Raw genomic sequence first — 23,065 nt, 5'->3', positions numbered from 1 at the left:
AGTTGTTTTTCCTTCTTCTCCATTCGTCATTGCTTTGAAGTACACAAATTAAAAAAATTAAACTCCCACAACCTTTACAGTCATTAGTAGCTAGTCAGCTCACTTCAGGGTAAATTCGACTGGTTCACCACAGCAAATCTGCAACTCCAATGTCACAATCTTGTCAAAATGTGGAAGTGAATGTGCTAAAAGTAGTGGAAAAAAAACAAAACAAAACCTAAGGCTTACATGCCATCAGGTTTATCACTCCCATGGGTCAAATTGTGACAAACCATTCTTCCTGCTCATAAAAAACAAAACTGATATGAAAAAATGTTATTTTTTGTCCTTATCTGTCCCACAATGCCTTGCGGCACATTTTGAAATACTTTGAACTCTAAGAGCCCCAAAAAGTTTTGCTTTGCAATTTCCTCTGCTCCCTTGTTAAAATGCAGAGAAAAATAATCCTCCATATAACACCACAGGGTTCCTAAAAACAAGCATTAGCAAGCATAGAACAGAATTTGCTGCAGGCAAGATTCAGTATTCTGGAAGGCAACATCTTTACTCTCTCCTTATCATTCACTGTCAGTTTTGATCACGCACAGAGATGGAAAGCCTCAAGTTTTATATCGGCTACGCACCAGGTCATTATCTTCCACAGCCTTGACAATAAGGCAATGATAAAATCTTTTTTTTCCCCCCTCCATTACACCTTATGCACTACTGTTTGACATATTGAAGTCGGCTCACACAATTTCGGCTTTAGTTTGGTGCATTTAGAAAAGCCTAAAACTGCCATTTCTTCACAGACCAGTCTTTAAATAAAATGGCGTGGGTCGAGCATGCACTAAGGCTTCAGCATGGCCTTATTAACAATGAACTTAGACAACGTCAGATCCGTCAATCTGCAGAGCACATGCCAGGGACTGGGAGACACAGCGGATTAGCATTCTGCTTCCACAGGGTGACCGAGGGGAAAAGGGCAATCTGTTCTCAGAAGTGTACCTACCACCCCCTTTAACTGGCGCCCACCCTTTTTAAGAAAGGTCCGAATAAGTATTGCACAAACAAGTGAAGGGGATGATGAATTAACAGCCATGTCATTTACGAAATAAATCCTTTATTAAACCTTTTTTCAATATAGTTTTGAAACATACCAGTTTTTACAACAACGCCTACAAAACCTACAAGGACACAAACCAAACATGACATATTTCTTAAAACCAGTAGCCAGAAGTAAAGGGCTGCAGTTCAAGTGCAAATGACTGGAGACCCCTTTGGGCTGTGCTGGGATGGTACTGTGGCGCTACGTTTCTACTGACGATCAGGCTTTTGTCGCATAGTGAAAATACCAATCTCTTCAGAAATTGCTGGAACACTTCCAGATGGTGTATGCTGACATACCACTATAAGGCAGAGGTTAACACCTACTAACATTCATACATGCCACAGGAGAGCTCCTTTTTACCTTCCCTTTTCTCTGTGCTTCCATACACAGAGTGGGAATCTGAGATGCGGAAATATTAGAAGTGCTTATACAACCTGAGACCTTTGGCTGTTTGTGCCGCACAACCATTGCATATTAAGCCATACTCAACCACCACCAAAAACCTATGGAGGACAAGCTCTTTAGATCTCCAAATGAAATTAGAATTGAACCGCTGTTGCCCTTAACCTTATTGCTTCATTATATATAAAACTGACCAAACTCCTAGGTTTCATTTCTGTTTCTCCGGAAAGGCACTTCTCTTTAGCACCAAAAGAATAAAAAGCCTTAGACCTGATAAATTTTTATAAAACTGCAAAAATAACTCTTCCCCCCCCCCACCTCAGAAGCATATAACCATTTCCTAACCCTCATATTGGGAGACTGCCATCAGTCTACACAGAACCCAGTCACTCATTCAAAACAAATTGGTTTACACCAAATACAAGCCACAGCTGTTCTGTAGTTCTTTAAAATAAACGATCCACAATCAAAACAGCCCTGGCTCTTAAGGGGTCTCCCAGGACCGGTGCCTGTATCTGGCGTCACTCCTGTCCAGCTGTATGTAGCGGTGTGTCCTGCGCCATCGCAGCCTCCTGTGGGGCTGCAGGCAGCTGCTCCTGAATGACTTCTGACCCCTGGCTGGAGATTTCTGTGTACTCAGACAGGGGGCTGTTCATGGTATAGTAGACGAACAGGAAGAAGCCAGCCAAGGCGAGGAAGACCAGGACCTGGATCCAGATGGGAACGAGACAACGCAACTCCTCTTGTTTCTCCTGCGGAAGGGGTCTAGAGTGGGGCACCATCTCGCTGTACTTGAACTGCACCGGGCGGCCTGCTGCACCCTTGATGGGTCTCCTGCGTGTGGCACTGGTGATGAAGAAAAAACACACGACAAAGAGGAACGAATGAGGTCATGCATGCAACTACATCTTAAGTGTCCAACCAACAGTATTTCACTAATTATGACCTAGGTTGGTTGTCGCATTTAAACTGTACAATTTAAGGCTATGTGTTGGTAATAAAAAGCTACATGTCTGGCAACACTGGCCAATCCAGAACCGCAGGTTGTATGGCTTGCGTAATATTCACAATACCCAGTCCTTACACATAAGTGTGGAGCTTTTATTGTAATGGCAAAGAAAATTACAAATGTTTCAAAGACGAAAAAAATCAGCTTATTAAAAAAAGTGTTATTCTTGTCCTAATGCTGATTGATGTCACTAGCTGTTGTTACAATACCAAAGTGCACATTTTTAAGACTTGTGTGAGCTGAGGGGCATTATATACATACAGCAACAATCATTTGAAAGCCAAGTGCAGCTGCCAACACAGTAGGGGTGGATCACGAGAATTCCAAGCGGCGAGTGCTAAATATTTTTCACAATTAGATTAACCCTTTATCATTCACAGAAGCAGAAAGGCAAAATAAAGATTTCAGTGGCTGTTCCAGATAAGACATCCTAGCAACATGACAAAGGAATGTCATTTAATACAACAGGCTAACACAACATTCTGAAAAAAATAAATACCAGTTTTGACTTAAGTGGTTGAGCAGCCAAATCTGACGGCAAATAACAAAATATGGTTTTATAATGCCAGGATAACTCCGAGCAGGGGATAGAGCATTGCATAGAATATATTTTTCAGTTCATTTTCACTCTGTACTCTCCAGCCACATGGATATGAGCCAATTAAGACAGTAAGCAGCCAGCTATATTTCTTACAGCATAAAAAGCAGGAAATGGGGACACTAAAGAAATGCAAGAGTTCACTAAAATATTTCTCCTTTCTACCATAGCCAGCAGGTTGCCTTATCATAAAGCAACAACTGTGAAGAACATGTAAATAACAGCTGAGAAGCATGCATGTTTTTTTACTGACAATTTTAGCATTTTAAGATGGGATGTTTGCTTTTTAGTGTGAAAAGGCAAACATTCAGAAAGACAAAAAAATTCTATTGTCTCGGCTGATGTTATCAATAAGAACACACATGCATGCCACGTTTTATCACGATATTTGTACATGGCAATAGTTCAGTAAAGTCCGGAGAGATAAACAAATTTAAAAGTCAGATGCATTAGTGTAGCCATGGTTCCCTATGACAACTCATGGGTTTCATTAATGGCATTCTTATACAGCATGAGATTTGTCCCAGTCTCCTGAAAGAGGCCATTAGTCCTGACTGGTTATTGCTGACATTCTAACTCCAGTAAAATGAAACAACAGGCAACTCTGGGACTGCAAAGCTTGTTAAAACATAAGGACTGACTAGAGAAAGCTTTACATCATCTGCTGCAGACTGCCCACATTATTTGTGAAGAACTACAAAGTATGTTACAATATGCTACAACGTGCTGGCAATTACCCAAATCACCTTTCACAAAACAAAAGAAAATATTAATAGTCATTTACAGTTTTGTAACTGGAGCTGTTCTGCAGGCATATTGTATCTCAATATATTACAATGGTACTATTTTAAGCCACATTTGAACAATATATTTAATGTACATTATTTTTAAACAGTACTTAATACTCCTGCAACCTGTGGCCGCATAATATTGCGTTAATGAATGCATTTTGCACAAATAGTGCAATACAAATAACCTTTTCTTTGTGTACCCTACTCTATCTCACAACATTTGGATATGTTTCTCATGTGGCAATTGCAAATACCTACACATGGGGTCTATACAAGATCTGACTGGGTCTGTATTGTTGCTGCATTTTCCATCAATTACATCCGGTGCTTTAAGGGAAAAAAATCATAATTAGGGAGTCCAAAAAGGGGTTCCCCAACTAAACGCCCACACCATAAAGGGTTTTCATTTTGGTAGTGGGTGGGCTGGACTCCAGTTACCTGATTCCTGTTGGGGTGCGAACTTCATCAGGAAACATCTCCTCCAGGACATCCTCCTTCCTGGGCCTGTATTCTCCCTGGCGACACAAAGCACAGTGATTAGTCAGAACCCAGGCCTGCGGTGCCGAGAGAGAGTCAAACTGCAGAGGCACCAGGTCAGAGAGAAAGAGCGGGGGTCTGGCTAGGAAAGTGAGAGATCCACACACGCAGTGCAAAGAGATGCCAACACCATAGCCGCCCCCTACTTGTGTGACAGCCTGGAAAGAACAAAGAATCTACTGTTTATTAGGAAAAAAGTATGATGGTTATCAGAACAAAAGATGTCAGATGAAAACGTAATTACTGTTTTGTATTTATGCGTTGCTGCATTAAACACTACATTAACTACATCATGTTTATGTCTTGAAAAACCACAGGCCGGTGTATAGGAGTGCCTTCAAGACATAAAGATCAAGCGAGAATTGAATCGGTAAACCAAAAATAAGTTAGATAAAGCAACAGACAGCCTAGATGGAATGAAAACCACAAGATTCTCCCCCAAACCCCTGCGCTACAGGGTTTCATGTGCCCTCCCAACGGCAGGTCAAGCCCAGTTGCATCGACCAAACAGCAGGCAGGCCTCTGCAGTGAAGGGATTCGCTAGATTATATCCCCCACTCCAGCACACAAGCAACAAAAGGTGACCTTAAATTGGCTGGCAAGGGCACGGGCCGTTCCATTTCTTTTTTCCACTGAGACCCCATGGCAATGTGCAGGTTCACAGATGACCGCAGATGAAAAAGTATGGCCTTACACCTGCAGTGATTCATCTGTGATGTGGCATCCAGAGGTCTCTCTCAAAGCCAAATTATTAAGACAAGAAAATCAAAAAAAGCCCCTTTCATACATTATATAATAGTGTTTCTTATTGCGAGTTGTCCATAGATTTAAATGGAAACAATTATTGAACAGTGCCTTGAATAATTTTTAGCCGTTTAGACAGATGTAAAAAAAATGTTTGGTACTTCAGTGCATACACAACTACCAACACACATGCAGTCAGGCTGTGAAAGCGTAAAAAAATGATATTCAAAAGGAATACAGACAGTGGCCACAAGAAAGCAAAACATAATTTGAAAAATAAAATGCAGAATAACTCCCTTAACCCCTCTCCACAGAGAAAGTTACAAAAACTGTTCAAAGTAGTTTTTGAAAATCCGATTCAGCTAATAATGTTAAGTCCAACTCAGCTTGACGGCAGAAAGTGCATACTTTAAAGCAGTACTCATACACTGGGTAATAAATAAAAACAGTCTTTGTAACAATCTGAAATCCAGACAGAAACTCAAGTGAGTGCTCCTGTGTCCTTCAACATAAGGCACAGAAATAACAATAAAACGATCTGCCTGGATGTCCCGTTCAAGAAGGGAGCCCTTGAGTGCATGTTTTGGAGTGTTGCTCGTCATCGTATCCTTGTCCACCATTATCAGACCCTGTCAACATAATTACAAAAAACAATCAAAGAGTTCCATCAGCACGGAGAAACAATTCACCTGGACAACAATCAAGCCAGTTAAACGACAAATAAAGACCCAGTATAAATGAGCAACCTAACCCCTTCAAGCACACATATATTATACGCTAAATCACCCAGTCTTTCAAAACGTGCCAGCACTTAAAGGGAGATAGTGATGAAAGTCTTATCTATGCCCAAGCAGTTGGAAGCACGGAAATGAATAAAAGACTTCAACTGAGGACTAAGACTGAGTATAGACACTGGGAGGTAAGAGCTGAACATGTGTTTGGAAACACCACAAACCTGATTTCTGTACAGACCTTCAGTAAGAATTGGCTTTATAGCTCAAGGGATATGGATGAGTGTCTCAAACTGATAGGTTACTTTTTTCATGCAATTCCTTCTTGACAACTCTCTGCCACAGGAAAGTAAGACTGGAATCAAACCCCCAGCTTTTTACCCTGTGGCATGCCATTTTAATTTTTTTTGGTGAATCATTCAAATGTCTTCTAGAGGGACGGGTAGCAAAAGGCTTGATGTGGCTGCTGTCATTGACAATGAAGCCTTCAATGGTTCACGTGTTCCAAAGACCATTTCCCATTCCATGTCTGCACTACAGAAAGAATTTCTTGCACTTCATTTTTTTAAATTTATTTCCTTAAATTTTCAATGAAGAAACTCAAGCATCTCAACAGTGTAGTAGTTGAAAATTTGAATTGTGAATTGGAATTCAGATCTGATTTAGCCCAATATTATCATCAAAGGCACAGCTGAGATGCAAATCGAAAGACTAAGAGGATCCCCAGCATCACATAACCCTGCCATAAAATATTAAAACTGCCTGAAGCACAGTACTGACCCCCTTCATCTTTGGACTCGCAGTAATGCAGCTCGGGTCACTGCCTCTTCTTGGAGGCTTTAAAGGTGGAGTAGATGGTGATCTGCTCTCCAGCTGCATTTGAAGTAAAAGCAGAGCTGTCATAAAGCCTTGAACTTGAGCCCACATCAAACCTACACTCTGCCAGGAAATTTAGCAAGAATCAAATCAAAAAAAGTCTTCTGAGAAGTGCTGAATTCAAAAGACATCTTTTGAAGCTGCATTTGATGTGTATATACAAAGATCCCTCAAAAGTAAAGCCAGAATCTTAATCCTCACCATGGTAAAAATCTTTCATGCATACAATTTTTTAACAAGTTTTAAGCCTTACTGTTCTATAACACAATGTGTTCTATAGTGAACACAGTGTGTTACTTACATTAAAACTATTCATTATTATGAATATATCTAATATATCTTATCCAATGCTGAACGTCAGTCACAAACTTAATCAGAAAATTGATACATAGATATTAAATACACTCCACGGTGTACAGGTAGAAATTTGTAGAAATTATGCTAACGGTGGTTTAACTGTTTACTATTACTCATAGTAATGGTGTTTACCATGATCCACTGATCACAAACTCTCATTTCTAGTAAAACCAACTTTTTTGCTAGGTATATAATCAAATCCTCCAAAAGCATCACAGAGTATATTCAGATCCTTTTGGTAACTTGGTAAAATCCAAGTGTCCATAATTAATCTGAATATTTATTTAAACAGATCAACTATCTGCTAGATAATACATCAGAACTACTGTATATACATTTCTATAACTTATTATACAAGGGAGGTTCCCCTCTAAAGGATTTCAATCCCACTGTTTTTCACTCAGTCAGAAACCTCCCTCCTCGACCAGTTTTGTGATGCTGAAAACGGCTCCTGCAGAGACAGCAGGACTGGCAGCATTACTGGCCTGCAGGGATGAGTACAGAGGAGGGGACACCTGGCAGGGAAAGAAACAGAAACACTATCTAACAGGCCATGACAGTCCGAGACAAGCTTGTGCACAAATGAAAGATGCAGTACTACTATAATTGGAAAATATTCTAACTCAAAAACATGTCCACACTAAAGCCATGATCAACTGAAAACTTACATCAAGTGTTCCTGAACTAAAAAGCCAGGACTTCGATAGATTTGTAAAATAAAAATCACAAGATGTGATCAAATTTTTATCCTACAGCTTGTCCTCCCCAGTCATAAACTAGTGCACTTAATTCTGAATCAACCTGCAAGTTTAAGCTAAAAAACTGAAGTACAGAATTACATTTATTTTTGCTGAAACACTCTCCTTTCAAGAGTGCCAGCTTAGCATGTGTGGGTGGTCATCATAATAGCTGAAATTATCAAAGTAAAGAGAGACACAGAAGCTGTAAATTAAAGCACAGAGTGCCGGAAACGGAGCCAAAAATAAAACAGGCAAAAAAGAATGCCTGAGATGATTGTTAAATGTGTTCCAGTGTGACATCTGGGAAATGTTACAATGACAAGCAGCACTCGCCTCCCTAGAAACTGTTACAGAATGAATATTTAATTGGCACAAACCTAAACTTCCTAGTACACATCTTTTAATAAACAAGCAAAATCCAGTTCAGCTATGAGCTACAGAGCACACCAACAGAAACATAAACATACCTAAGTTGTGGCATGCTAAATTAATGCGCCCAAGACAGTACATAGTCCTAATTACTGAAGTAATAAAAAACATGTTTGTCCCCAGTAGAAACACCCTTATTAAAAATTTGAAGATTTTTTTTCCCCAAATTCCAAATTCTCACTTTCGGGTTTTTAAATTTTTAAGCAGAAAGAATGCAGTTTAGGTACATTTGTATTTATCAAATACACGAAACAATAACAAACATTAACAGCCAATTATTCATAGCACAGCTGTCGTAATGGGCTAGTATAGGTCAGACAGGGCTGGTGCTTGCTGGTGCGTACCCCAGGATCTGCAGGTATTCCAGTGAAGGTGGCCCTTTGAATAGGAGCAGACTGTGAGCCAGGGCCTTGGCTTTTATCTGGTGTGGACACACACTCACCAGCAGGATTATTCCTGAGCTTGGGGACACAAACAGACAACACAGACCCCCATTACAAACAACAAGCTTGTCGAAAGACGCAAGACCAGTGCACTGAGGAGATCAGTGAACAGCACGGATAACAATGTGTCACTTTCTCAAAATGTCTGTCTGTGGCAAAGCCTCACTCAGGACAGGTTTCTGACCCTATATGAAGAGATCTGAATTGTTACTCGTCAGCAGATAACTTCCCAATGCATGGGCCCACATCCAACATCACTGAACGAGGTGAGAAGCAGCTGGGAAAGTTTTTCATTGCAAAAAACTATTAATATTAATGTGAGAAAAATGGGTCAGAGTAATTTTCTGTAGTTCCTGCTCTTAAATTTACCTCTGCCTGAAAATATTGACTTGAACATTCAGTATTTTTTACTTTGAAGATGTTTCTCTTCATAGAACCCATGGCTCTATCTTACACTTCCTGTCTTTTAAAATGAAGCTTGTTTCCCCAACAAAGTGTTTTTTCCAAATATCCAAAAAAGGTATAGGAACACACACACACACAAGAAAGGTATCCCCAGCACTCCCAGAAACAGCTCTGCATTCAGTAAATCCCCAAAAGAAAAATCACCTTCACTGTTCTTTGACAAGCTGAGAAACACTGTGGGTAGAAATAAAAGTCCTCATCACTCTTTGGAGGACTGCCTTCCTGTTAAAGCAGGAGACAAACAAATTAGCCTCTTTTTGTGCAAGAGCTGTTCATTTATTTCACCACGGGATACGCCTGCAAACTCCTCAGCATCGGGTCAGGAACAAAGACTGAAGGGACGGGGCAGACATGGTCACATCCTTATTGTACAACGTTTCCATTAGAGCCAGCTCTCGTCTGAGGATCGTTTGTGCTTCTTGTCTGAAGTCTTTTTACTGGAAGCTTGGACAGAGACCCACTGATGGCAGGAAGGATGCAGGGGTGGAGGAAATGTCATGTATTGATCTGATTTTGATAGTTTACAACCCCCCCAAAAAAAAAACTGGACTTGAATGTTTATTCTGCGTTTGTGAACCAATGTTCAAAAATGTCACCGTCAAAAAACAGCTTCCTTTCCGGTACTGAAATCTGTGCTTGTGAAATCTTAAGTGTAGTTACGCGAAGTACCACAAGATAGCACTGCTGATTAAGAAACAACTATCTGGGCACACACTTCCACAGATGCCTCAATTATGGACCGTGCAACTCACTTGAGATCCTACAGGTTTGAGGACCAGTAATGCACTTGTGTGTGAAAATTGTCAAAGAGAACTACACCCATCTACACTAACGTGTACTGACATGCACCCATCTTCTGCTGTGCTGATGAGGACTTCAAATACATGTTTGTCTTTGTCACCTTCTGCACTGCCGTTTGTTCATTTATTACTGTGGCAAAACCAGAATCAACTCATCTACTTGAGCAACTACATGCCTAAGCAGTGAAAAAGGTTCTCCTATACATGTCCCCATCGGAGTCAGAGAAACGTTTAACACACTGGGAAAACATTAAGGGGAATGCTTATGTATATTCCCCATTAATGGTTTAGAGCACTGTAAAACCCAATTCCCTCTTATGAAAATGAATAGACACTTGAGCCTGAGTGTTTCTCAATTTCTCAATGCTGCTATTTCACCTGTGGATTTAAATACAGTACAACACAAATACACAGCGTATTCGTACCTAAAACCATGAGGACACAGCCGGAGTACTCACCCTGTGCTGGCTGAGCTGACTGTGACCATGGTGAGCTCTGCCAGTGCCTGTCACAGCCCTCTGCGGTTCATATTCTGAACCTGTACGAGATATGCATCATATCAAGAGTGTGAAAGATGACAGTGTTTAATGCTGAAAAGAAAGGTCAAGTCAATTCTTACAGATAACACACAGCCACTGTAAATGGCTAGATAAAGACAGCATAGTAATGAGCTATTGGGGCACAAACTGACAAGTCACAAATTAAAAAGTTAAACACATCACAACGCCAAGGACTGAAATAAACAGACTTCTAGGAGTGTTCCTATTAAAGGGCAGTATCGGCTATCTCAAGTCTCACAAGCTGAAGTATATAGGCCAATACGAAGTGTATTTCAGGTTTGCTACAAACTAAGCATGCCTTGACATGTGGCATAAACACTAAAAATGTATATGGGTATGGAATTAGTAAAATGAAGAAAACCATTATGCAACAAGGTTTATTTTCAGCCCTGAAAGGGAACAGTCTTCTAGATAATTCAAAGCAACTGGCTGCTACTGACAAACTAACACAGACACAGACTGTGTGTTAGAGAGTATGTAGCAGGCAGGAGAGAGCTCTGCTGCAGTACCCGTCTCGTCCTCCTCGCTGTCGGAGTACTGATTGGCATCATGGGTGCTGTTCTGGGCGAGTTCGGGGGCTGGCGTCCGGCTGGGGTCCAACAGCCTCTGCAGCTTCTTCTCGTAGAGGGCCCGCGTGGACGCTGACAAAGACAGACGGGACACTCCGTTAGCACACTCCGCAACCCCCTGACTACCTCTACAGCGGCCACGCGTCCCCATTCTACTGATCCTCAGGCTGTCGAGTTACAGCTGACACACGGGCTCAGATACACTTCCACAAACAGTACGCTGTACCTGTGTAACTGCCAGCACCATCCTTTTATTTTAAAACATTTACTGTATAATTCACCAACAAGCACTAACTAGGTAATCCCAGGGTAACCAAGCACAGTCTTGTAGAGCTACAATTCATCAGGTTTTATTTATCACACTAAAGCACCAGCTTCTAAAGATTTGCAACAATTACATCACGCAAGCAGCCTGTTCAGTTCATTCATTTAGAAATCATTTGGAATGAAAAGCCCAACACCCTTAAGGAAGAGAGCTGGCAGCTCTTCCTTTAATTGAACAAATTAATTACTTGCTACATTGATTAAAACTGCTCAAGTGTTCCAAGTATTTACAATCTGAAGATTACAGAATGCCTGTCAAAACATCAGACTCCGGCTCTCCAGCGTCACCGCTGGCCACCCCAGAGATCGTCATTTAACATCAAATGTTCTACAATGGGCTTTGAGAGAAACGCCACACAACGTATAAAAAGACCTGTTAATGTTAATGCTACTCTTCCCAGCAGGCAGGTGAGCAAGCCTGCTGTTTCAGTGCTACTCTAACAGGAAAACATGAATGAGTATGCGTTTAGCACAGTGTGTTAAATCTGGTTGAGGGTTAAACTAATCTCTATATTAAATACTTGTATGCATTTTTAATGAGAAAATTCATCTCAATCACCTCACTATAACGACATTTAGTCAACTATACCCATCCGTCCATTTCAGCTTCTTTCGATATAGGGGCGCAATGGGGCCAGACCTATCCCAGCAAGCAACTGGCGCAAGGCAGGGTACACCCTGGCCAGGATTCCAGTCCATCGCAGGGCGGACAGACAAACACAGACAAGCACACTCACACCAGGGCCAGTTTTCCCAGAAGCCAGTTAACCAGCCATCGGGTCTTTGGACTGCGGAAGAAAACCGGAGCACCTGGAGGAAGTCCACGCAAACATGGGGGGGTGGGGTGGGGTGGGGGGGGGGACATACAAACTCCACACAGATAGCACCCCGGGCCTGGAGCTGAATCCAGAGCCCCAGCCCTGCAAGACAGCATTGCTAACTGCTGTGCTGCCGCCAATTCAACCCTCTACACTCAGTTCTCAAATCATGTTGTAATGACAATGGAAGGAAGCAAAGTACAGTGCCTGTCTGTCCTTCTCCTTACCTACAATGGGGCCTGGCTTCACTCCATGCTTTATCAGCTCCCCCTTCAGCTGCTCATCAGTCAGCTGGTAGACATCCATGACTTCTCTATTTTTGTCTTCGTCTTCCTCGTCAATAACAGTTTCCTGTGGGGGAGAGAGAGAGCCCCAGCCTCATTACTTGTACTGATTTAATCCTATAATCCAAACATTTTCAATTTTCTCATGGCCAACAAAAATGCTTTTTAAGAGAACACACGTTGTGAGCTTGTAACTTTTAGATATAAGCTCATAAAGCGCATCTGTTTAAAGCCGTCTGCTCCAATACATGTCAATGACTACAGTTTCTGACATGTAGTATTCAGGCTCAAAAGTACTGTGTCTTTTGAAAACTGTCAAGTAGGTCCTACTCCGAGCACTGCTTTGAGGCTCTGGCGTATATAACCAACAGCTGGCTCTGGCTTCACATGCTTCAGCTTTCTTTTGTTTCTTCTTTTAAATGTGCACTTTCAGCAATGAAAATAAAATCAAAATTAGGCTTCAGCGCTCATTATCCCACTGCGTGTGGCTCTCCCTGCCTCTTCCAATTCTGTCAACCTAGATTTGTCATTGACTGCTCCAGGTGGGACTACAGACCACAGTAATGTGCTTTCACAGATTGTTAGCTTCTCTGCTGCAAGGCAGTGCATGTGTGGGGTGAGGGGGGGGGGGGGGGGGGTCTCCCTTGATTTTGGATAAAGAGCCACATGTAACCGCTTGGGTCTGAATAGAACAGGATAGAAGAATACTGGTAACTATCCTGGTTCAGCCGTTTTATTCAGAAAGGACACAAAATGACACCACAGCTTGCTTTCTCTTCATTTGTTTTCACCCTTATTGAAACAGATCAATTATGCTAGCCCAGCACGAACAAGCCTCATTATTCACGACCGCATGCTAGCTATGCAAGAGAAGAGAGGTGCTGCACAGTGACTGTGCTCTCCAAGCAGCAACTTCAAAATCTTATTTCCTGCGACAGTGATGCACTACCAGGCATTCAACTTCAAGAACAAGGAGACGAGCACTGCGAGGTCAATTCTTACATGCATAAATTAGCCACTTCTTTCTTTCGAAACATCTGCAAGATTAAGCAGCACAGGTGTTCGTTATCCAAGCTGGTACGCTAGGAAAACAGCCACATCAGTAAACTGTTTCTGCAATGAAATATTTAAAAACAAAAGATTCTCATTTCCCACTAAGAGTGGGGTAGCAGAACAGGCGCACAAGACAAGAGTGCATAAGCCATGAACCGAACCTTAACAGCAGCAGCATCAGTTTATGACCCCACTGAGCTTCAGCGGGGGCGGGTGTAATGTAACTGAAGCACAACGATATAATCGCAAAATTGAAGCGACAATTGCATTTGCGAGGCTGTTCCTCAATCCTCACTTAATTTGTTCATTGTCAAGTTATGCGATTCCATCAAGCCCGTCTGGCACGACTGGCATATTTCAGGCTGCTCTTCGACCCGTACCGGCGTGTTTGCCAGCAGCAAGATCCAAAGGGAAGACTGCAGACCTTCAGAGGCTCACGGAGGTGGAGAGTTTGTGATGGGTACCATCACATACACTGTATAACCAGAAACATGCCTCACACAGGGCAACAAGATCAAGCAACGACATGCACTATGAAATTCAACTGCATTCGCAGAGAGCACAGCATGTACAGGACACGCATTTAAGGATTCATACTTTGTAAAAATATGACATCTTCTGAGGACAGTAGATTCCAACAGTGATACACAGCACACGGAGCACACAGCAGTTAGGAAAGAGGCCAGGAAGATCCACTAGGAAAGGGTGAAACTAATTCTGAATCAGTGCAATGGAAAACTCAATGCACCTAAACAAGCTGTGACAGTTATGTCAAGAAACAGAGCACGTGTCTTTTTTTTTTTAAACAAGTGCCTTTCACCTGCTCCAGAAGGTTTCTTTTCAAATTGTAAAATACAGTTGAAAACACGCCCCTGCCCTATTCACAGAGCACAAAAAAAAAGATCTTCAAATCTTATGACCTATACCAGCCCCTTCTCCGGGGCCTCTCTGCCACTGCTCTGCACAGCTTCTCGTCTGAACTTTAACTCTGACCCTATAGAAGACACGGTATCAGTTGCTGCTGCTCTGTGACAGCTGCAATCCATGCTTTAAGTCAGCAGGTGCTGACTTCAGCTTTTCGGTAGGAGAACACTCGTATAAAAAAAACACTGCCCACCACCCAGCAGGAGGTTCACAGTCCTTATTAACCAGTTCCCTCCTGGAACATGCAAAACACAAAAAACAAACAAAAAAAAAGACAGCTCTATGAATAATCTTCATATATCCAACAATATATACTCCAGGCAGTACTAACTCGTGAAATTTCTGTCAGTGCTGCAGAATTTCGCACTGTTAACGTGTGGGGAGGGAGCTCACTGTACAAAGGGAAAGCTTTCTAGTGTCGCTGACCCATCAGCTGCCAGTTGACTGAACTGCTTCAATCAAAAATCAAATTATATTTACAAAAGTAGTATAAAAGTGCCTCCCCGCCCAATACTGTTTGGTGCCATTGCTTTGCGATATGGGAATCCATGCTGTGAAAAGCTGAAGACAGGCCAGCTATGATTAGAAAGCAGCAGATCATCGCCAGGATTCTCAAGATCCTGTCTCCTCACACTGGATTAATGTGCACAGCAGGCCTATCACACTTCAGCAGCTGAAGGAAGAAAAGCACCAGGAACACTCATACTAGACCGGCAAGGGACACTCTTCAACATGCAACCCTGCTGAGACGCAATAAGTACCCTGGCCCCTCTACCCAGGGATAAATGTCTCCAACAACTGCTGACACAAGGGATTTTTACTTATAAATTTACTGTATTATTCACGGCGTGCAGAAGTGTTAATGGCCAATGTTACTGTGGCCAAACAGGTCTTTGATTCAGAAACTGAAAGACTAATTCTTCAGGGTTCCTCCACATACAGGCACACACAAGAAGGCAGCTGTATTTGTTGCTGTGATTAGAAATGGCAGCTCAGAAACACCTGAAAATGAATCTAAAGTGCTGCCTTTTTGCAACACAATTAAGATTAGCAAAAGCCATTCCATTCCAGACAGACCGCAGGATGTGTAAGCCTGGAAACAACACGGGGAACAGAGGCTCAGGAATAATCACAACTCAGAGCATCACTGCAAAGCAAAAACATGTCCATGCATACTAATTCCTCTTGAGATGGTTTTTGTTTTTGTTTGGTAAATGTAGCAGTTTTAACAGAAGCTTCAAGAAATAAATCTGGGCTTTTTTTGTTTCATTTCATGTGAAATCTCTAAGCCTCCGCGGTTTGCATCAGCTTGAAGATGCTAGCGACTGTCCATTCCCTACTGCTCTAATTAATTTGTGATTGCTTTGCCGATGTGCAATTCGCCAGAAAGTGCTTTGCCACATTTCCACTGGGATGCAAGCAGGCAAACTGCTTTCAAGACCGCTGGCTTGCCGCTAACAGGAAAACAAGAATGAAATATCAAAGGAAATTTGTTGCAAGATTGTCAGCCCATCCTATACCAATCTCTTGTGGGGAAATGCTCCTATATGATACGGTGTATAGTCACCACACTGATGATAGCAAAGTTGCATATTCAAAAATGTTTTAACGGATTAACATTAATCTCAAAAACTATTAACTGCATTGCCCCCACAATAAGAGTTGTAAATATCATCCCGTTCTCCTCACTTGAAGAGGGCAGTGGCGTGCAAACTGTAGTAAAATTCAATAATCCGGGGTGAAGTCATCTGAGCTCTACTGTCAACCCATCGCACTAAATGCTGAAGTGTTTCTAATAGGTAAAGAAAGGGGACGAACTTGCCGTCTCTCAAGTAAACATTATAAATCAGAATCAATGAAACCTTACAAGTTCGCCTTCGGGCGCCCCGTCCTCCTCGTCGCTAGAGAAGTCCGCAGGCTTTTTGTGGGCTACGTGTTTCAGGTAGAGCTCCAAGTAAACCTGCTTCTTGTTCTCTCCCGGAGGCAGCGGCACGCTGTGGGCCACCAGCTCCGACTTCAGCCTCTCCTTGGAGAGCAAAACGGGGTCGTCGACAAACACCGGCATGTCCGGGCCGGGGAACACGGGCCCAGAAGCCTCTCTCCGGGACGCGGCGCGCTTGTGACGACGGGAGGCCGACCCCAGCCGGCCCTACTCCCCTGGCGCAGCGAGGGCCTGTCTTGCCACCTGATCCCTCCGGCGCAAGGCTGCACTAGCAGCTGTTCACTCCACTACAACCTCGTCTTTAAAGAAACCTCTGACTGTTTTGGTTTTTTTGGGGGGGGTTGGGGGTAGGGACTAATAAAGGAGAAATGACCTCTTTTCCTCTCCACCCCTCCCGTCAAGAAATAGCTTCTCGGACAAGCGGCGCAAACCGTACTCACAGGCGTAACAGGAGAAAAACGGACAATCTGTAGTCACACCATCCAGTAATTGCGTGAGGTTGAAATGAAAAAAAAAACAATCTCACTCTATTTTTACATAAAAGCAAACGACTTAATTGAGCTGACCACAAGGTGATCTCATATTTGATTCTGAAATACTTTTGCGCTGTCACGCAAGGTCGAGACCTACGACCTTAGATATTCAAATTTATACTATAAGTGTATATGTACACGTTATAGATAAAAAGAAACATGCATAGAAATTTGACTACAAAGAGTTGTGTCGAATCTGGGCGATTTTAAAAAAACTTACATTTACGTGTAAAACGCAGCCTTTTTTACCACTAAATCGTCAACCAATTTTAAACCATTGGAGTGCAGTTTCTTTGTAACTAAAACACGATATCTCTTGCATACCGTGCGATAAAAAACTGTTTTATATGACAAATAAAAATCCTCACGTCATTTTATATTTTTGCGCTATATTACATGATCAAAATACATGTCACAAAGTTGAAACAAACGTACTTTTAAAAACACGTAAAAAATACCTTTCCACCTACCTTCTCAGACAGTCCTTGCTTGTCTTAATTATAAAGATATATTTCACAGATTCCACAAACTTAATTTTAAGATAAAAAGTTACATTAATATTAAAATTTATATAGATTCTGTTATAATAAAGATAAAAACCCTGTCGCGGCTTAAGCCTTTCGCCTACTAACTCAAATTTGTGCGGTCGAAACCACTTCAACGAAGTAGCTAAAAACTATACCACAGTAGTTTTAGTTTTAATTACCTTTGCTGTCTTAATATGTTTATACTATCGAATGATAGAAAATTGAATAAAAATATCCAGTGATAACCATGTTAATTAAAAACAAAAATACAGGTATTATTTGTAGTGTACTTCTCACGTCTTTAGTGGTACGATCCACAAACCCGCCTTCCTTCCTCCCGGGACTAATTTAATAATTATAACTTCCAGCCTTTATACAGCGCGTTTCACCCGGAAAGATCCCAAAGCGCTTTTGAGATAGCAAGGGGACCTACTTCATCAACCACAGTCAAGCGATAAATTCCGTTACCGAGTTAAAGGGGGGCTTTAGGTAGGTTGTTATATACACACCTGGAGCTGAATTTAACATTTTACGCCATTAAAACACCAACTCAGTGCCTTGAGATCTTTAAAGACCAGTTACCTGGGATCTTCGGGTTTAAGTCACATTCAAAGAGTCCCTAGAGCTCAGTATCCCCATTCACCAAACTGCGGCATTGGGTTGGCCATTGTGGTCCAGTGCCACAGTCACGGTCATCAGGCACGGCTGAAATGACTCCAGTAAAATCTGCCCATATCGTGCCTTCATAAAAATGTATTTCTTTAATGTACACAAAGATTTTTCATTCTGTATTGAACTGAGATAAAGAGGGCGCTCATGTGCGCATTAAACTCCACTGCTAAAATTTGAAAGCTTATCTCTCCTGCTCCGTATTCATCTCCTGAAAATAAATCCCTTTTATGTCGGTATATATTAAATACATTTTAATCCTGTTGTATGCATATATATTGTATTGTAGGAAATGTTGGTATTCTTATTTGCATCAATATGCCCTTAGAAAAGGGCACAGACAATGAGAAACCATCCATCCATGTTCTAGCTGCTTCTTCTTATTCAGGTGAGCTGGAGCCTAACCCGGCAAGCAACAGGCACACCAGGACACACCCTGGACAGGGCAGTCACAGATATGGACACACACTCACACTCACACCTAGGCACAATTCTCACAGAAGACAATTCACTTACCAGAAGGTCTCTGGACTGTGAGAGGAAACTGGAGCACCCAGAGGAAACCCACATGAACACTTGGAGAACATGCAAACTCCACACAGAGAGAACCCCAGGGATGGATCCCAGGGGCCCAGTGCACACTGTAGCATGATTAATAATAATTCACACCCTCATCTTTAATAGATTCATAAAGTCCCGCAGGACTCTGGGACCATATCCTTGCCCAACACAGAATATCATCAAGACTGCCAGCAATCTTTGTGGAAGGAGTTTGAGAGGTTATAAACAGGAATATTTGAAGATTATTGTAATTTATACATGTATTAATCATGTGGGGTGAAAATATTATTTGTGCTACACTTCATTATAGGACACAATTTAGAGGCATTCATCATAGATGTTTTTTTTTATTAAAAAATTAAGAATGCCCCTCAATTCTAATACAGTCAGTGAGGTATTGAAAGCAATAAAATATTGATTGTCCAGGTTAGCAATTAATAACTGGTTATGGCACCAAACAGTAAATTACCAGTAAATGTCACACTGAAACACAAATCTTTTTTGTTGTAATAAGTTTCATATCTGAATTATAATGTCAAGAACTGAAGACAATACATCTGCCTTTTTAGGCAGGTAATACATTGAGAACTATAATTTTCCAGCTGGCTATGAAGCCACTTCTGAGCAAATCAACTGTGAAAGATGGACCAGAGGACACAAAGGAAAAGTCATGCCAACCGCATTTCAAACTGGAAACAAGAGGCACTTCTTTACACAAAGGGTTGTGGCAGTATGGAACGAGCTACTGGGCCATGCTGCTGAAGCCAGTTCCCCGGCTGCTTTTAAGAAACAGCAGGACAAGAGCCTCGGATCAATTAAACACTTTGAACTAATTGAGCTACATGGGCCAAATGGCCTTCTGCAATCATTCTTATGCTCTTACGATGAAGTGTATTGAACTTAGTGAATGGGCTATTTTCTTCAAAGGGCAGAACAGAAAAAAACATGACTTTCTTTCATCTCTACCGCCTCTTTTCAGCTCCCCGCCATGTGCTGTCGGTCCTGCAAATGATGTCCCACAAGCTGTGGTTTGGGTTGGGGGTCAGTGGGGAGATTGGGGTATAGGAGCACACTTGACTTCTTTCAGCTCCACATGAAACCAGCTAGGTTTTTAACAAATAAATAAAAAAAAAGCCAGACCTTCATTAAGATGGTTTGCATTTATTGATTCATTTCCAGAAAATGCAAAGTCGATTTCTGTATGCATGGATTAGTCTTCATGTTTGGTTCTTTGTCATTGAAGGCTCAAAGAGCTTCTGTTTTTGTTTTTTTTCCCTCCCCTCCAAGAGCAAAAATCCATCAATAAAACACACACACACACAAAAAGCGAAGCAGCGGTGACCCACAGTGAAAGGAATGCAGATTGAACCAAACCTCAGAAGACAGTCACAGGCAGTGTGTGGATTGTTTCACAGCTCTTCAGAATCAACTTTCTTAGGCGTGTGTGTGGTGCATTTCAAAGCAGACAGTGAGGCGGAGAAGATTGGACTGACTGGGGTGGAAGCAAAACAAAATCCGGAAGCCAAAAAAAAAAAACACAGAAAAAGACCCAAACTTTCTTTCAACGAACTTCTACGCAATTAAAAAATCTAAAATTATATCTGACATCAGGACTTCATGGCAAAAAAAATAGACGAATGCTACTGCAGGGAAACTCAGCCTGCTGCCTCCAACAATCCATTTCACTACAGCGCTTTGATGAGACCAGCTCCTTACTACTGTATATCAATCCTACTACTTATCAATTAAATAATTTAAATAAAATTCTCTAAAGGTGTGGGGTAGAGGGGGCTGGTGGCTTCAGATCCTGTCCTTTAGGGACAGGCGCCACATCCTCAGCTTTCCTTACCCTAGAAGCGAGTTAGCGTTGCAGATAATGGATTTTGTAATGGAAGTTGGTTACGGATGACAGCAGCCAAGTTCAATCAGCTTTAGCTATCAGTAATTCATGATCGCTTCTTGATGTCATTTCCTCATTTAAATGATAAATACCATGCATACTCCCCCTCTCTCATATATATTGCATATGTCTTTTGCGTCCAACCTCACCCCATCTCCACCTCTGCAACTGCCCCTTGGTCACTCCTTACTCTGCAGGGGAGTCTCAGTCTCCTTGTCCTATGGGCAGGAGGTCAGACCTCAGCCCAGGGGCTTAAGCTGTGACTACAACACTTAGTAAATCTTTCAATATGCTTCATTCTTGGGTGTTGTTATTCCTTCTTACAGAAGAAGACCTCTACCTCTTGGCCCTTCAAGTCTAAAGCAGAGGTGTCCACCTGTCCCCTCTCACATCAGTCTTGTAATCTTTGAAAATAATATTTTATTTTAAAGAACGGGAACTATTTTAATTTATTGATTAAGTAATGAAGGAACTAATTCCTTAATTAGTATTCGGTGAAAAGAGCTCTTGTCCCAGAGGGCTGAACAGCTGTTGGATTTGTTCCAAAATAATATAACAAACCAGCAGGTTTATTTAATCGCACTCAAGTTGTCACAGGGCTTTAGAAATTGATCATTTAGAGGTTGGGGCTGTGGCCAACAGCCCCAAGCCTGGAGATCCCTTCTCTGACGCTTGACGCCTGATGCCTGACGCCTGTCTCACACCAGGCTCGAGGCTTGTTACCTGTGGGAAGATCAAGCCCACAGACGAAATGGGCTCTCTTTGGTGTCCTGGATCCTTGAAAGGCTGAGCATGTTTGATCCCTCTGACCAACCTCGGGTCACGTCTGGCGTGCTGGCCATCCGTGCCAGGCAGACCGCCACGAGGGACTAATGGCGTCAGGGATCTCATTTGCTCAGGTGAGACGCTTGCAGCAGCAAAGATTTGTCATGGGTGATAAACCAACCTTAATTCTTCTTAATTCACTGGGAGACGTGTGAATAGGGGATTATGTTATAGGATTTGAAAATGCAAAGCTGTAATTATTAGGCTCCTATGCCACTTATTATTCAGTTCAATTAAGTCTTTGATATCAACTTCTCTGTTACACTACCCTGAATAAACAAAGTCTTTGGGAAATTATTTCTTTTAAAAGTTTAGTGTTCCTCCCTATTAATTCTTCTCTCTCATTGTGTTATTTTCAAATGTATATGGATAATTGACATTGGCTTATGCTGCTGTGGTAGGCCAAATTAAACTGACATAGAAAGGGAGTGTTTTCTCTCTCTGTCACTGTAGCAGCTATGAACTATTGGTTACTGCTTCTGTCTGCATTTCACAAGGGGTACATTTAGAGCCATCGGGGCACACAAACTGGAATTGTATTATTTTTTCTATATACTGTACATTGGATGCTCAGCCATTAGGTATCCTATTGGCAGCGCGAAATTATTGGGTCTGGTAAATTAACAAGTGTTCCGAAGGATAATGGGCGCAGCATTATGCAAATAAGAAACACGAGCTGGTGAAATGGAAAGCGGAGAAGTAAGGCGATAAAAGCCGAGAGAGGAGGAAGCCTTTCTTTATTCCTGTTTTAAGAGCTGAAGTGAAACATATAAACAGAACAAATTAGACAGGGTTGAAGGCTCAGTCTACACACTATTCAATTTTCAGGGGGGACAAGGCGGAATTTGAGCTCTTGCGCGACGCCTTTTCCTCCGAGTACCAAAAAAATAATCATTTCGGCTCTTTTCTGAAAGCCAAGACGGCAAAACTGAATCCAACCAATTACACTCCGCCAAGCTCTAGCGGGGCACCTCGGGCAATAATCTTCAGTTAAATAAAAAAAAAACTGTTTTCCCTATAGATAAAAGCGCTCTCTGCATCAAGCTTTACTTTACTGCGTATTTTTAAACGAAAGAGGAGATGAGACTATTCTACTGGCGACGGCTTCTTAACGCTTGTTAAAAACCCTGGGCTATGTTTTCCGCTGTAGGTAAGGCTTTTCTAATCGTGAGCGTAGGAAATGGGGTGACTCCGTGTATAATGGATGTTAGGAACCAACAAGCTACTGTACGTTCGCCATACACGGCAAAAAGAAAATCGTCACCTTTCTTTACAATGGTATTAAAATGGGCCTGTGAGATGTGCCTTATGGACATTATTAAACCGTGCAGCAATTCCTGTTTTCACGTTTAAGTAGCTGACGTCTGTGAAATACTCGCCAATAAGCCTACAAGACAAGAACAGTATTTTTGCTATACTTACCAACAAAAAAAAAGAAGAAAACCGTGGAAGTACATCAACAGCATTACAGCAAGTGCTGATGGAATGAAGCCATACGAAAGTAGATCAGATTCCCTTGAAAACAGAGCACAGATGTTTTTCCTAATCTGCGACACCTCTATCC

General features: G+C 41.8%; 1 protein-coding gene across 5 annotated transcripts; it reads right to left on the bottom strand.

The window, feature by feature from the left end:
* Nucleotides 1-1,085: 1,085 nt before the first annotated feature.
* Nucleotides 1,086-17,628, bottom strand: lemd1 (LEM domain containing 1). Of its 5 annotated transcripts, none has more exons than XM_088922468.1 (9): nt 17,490-17,628; nt 12,511-12,634; nt 11,082-11,213; nt 10,471-10,550; nt 9,357-9,434; nt 8,649-8,765; nt 6,683-6,775; nt 4,329-4,405; nt 1,086-2,338 (listed from the first exon to the last, which is right to left on the bottom strand). In XM_088922468.1, the coding sequence occupies exons 2-9, from the start codon at nt 12,587-12,589 to the stop codon at nt 2,014-2,016; spliced, it is 981 nt and encodes a 326-aa protein (XP_088778594.1). In that variant the 5' UTR covers nt 12,590-12,634; nt 17,490-17,628; the 3' UTR covers nt 1,086-2,013. The 5 variants fall into 5 exon arrangements, with proteins under 5 accessions (XP_088778594.1, XP_088778591.1, XP_088778593.1 ...); XM_088922465.1 differs by lacking the exon at nt 17,490-17,628 and adding an exon at nt 16,412-16,788; XM_088922466.1 differs by lacking the exons at nt 1,086-2,338; nt 4,329-4,405; nt 17,490-17,628 and adding exons at nt 4,462-5,800; nt 16,412-16,790.
* Between the last annotated feature and the right edge of the window lie 5,437 nt (nt 17,629-23,065).

This window comes from Atractosteus spatula, chromosome 7 (assembly GCF_055471065.1).
Source record: "Atractosteus spatula isolate fAtrSpa1 chromosome 7, fAtrSpa1.hap1, whole genome shotgun sequence".
NCBI lineage: Eukaryota > Metazoa > Chordata > Actinopteri > Semionotiformes > Lepisosteidae > Atractosteus > Atractosteus spatula.
The sequence above is the reverse complement of the archived record's forward strand: the minus strand, read 5'-3'. Positions and strand labels throughout refer to the sequence as shown.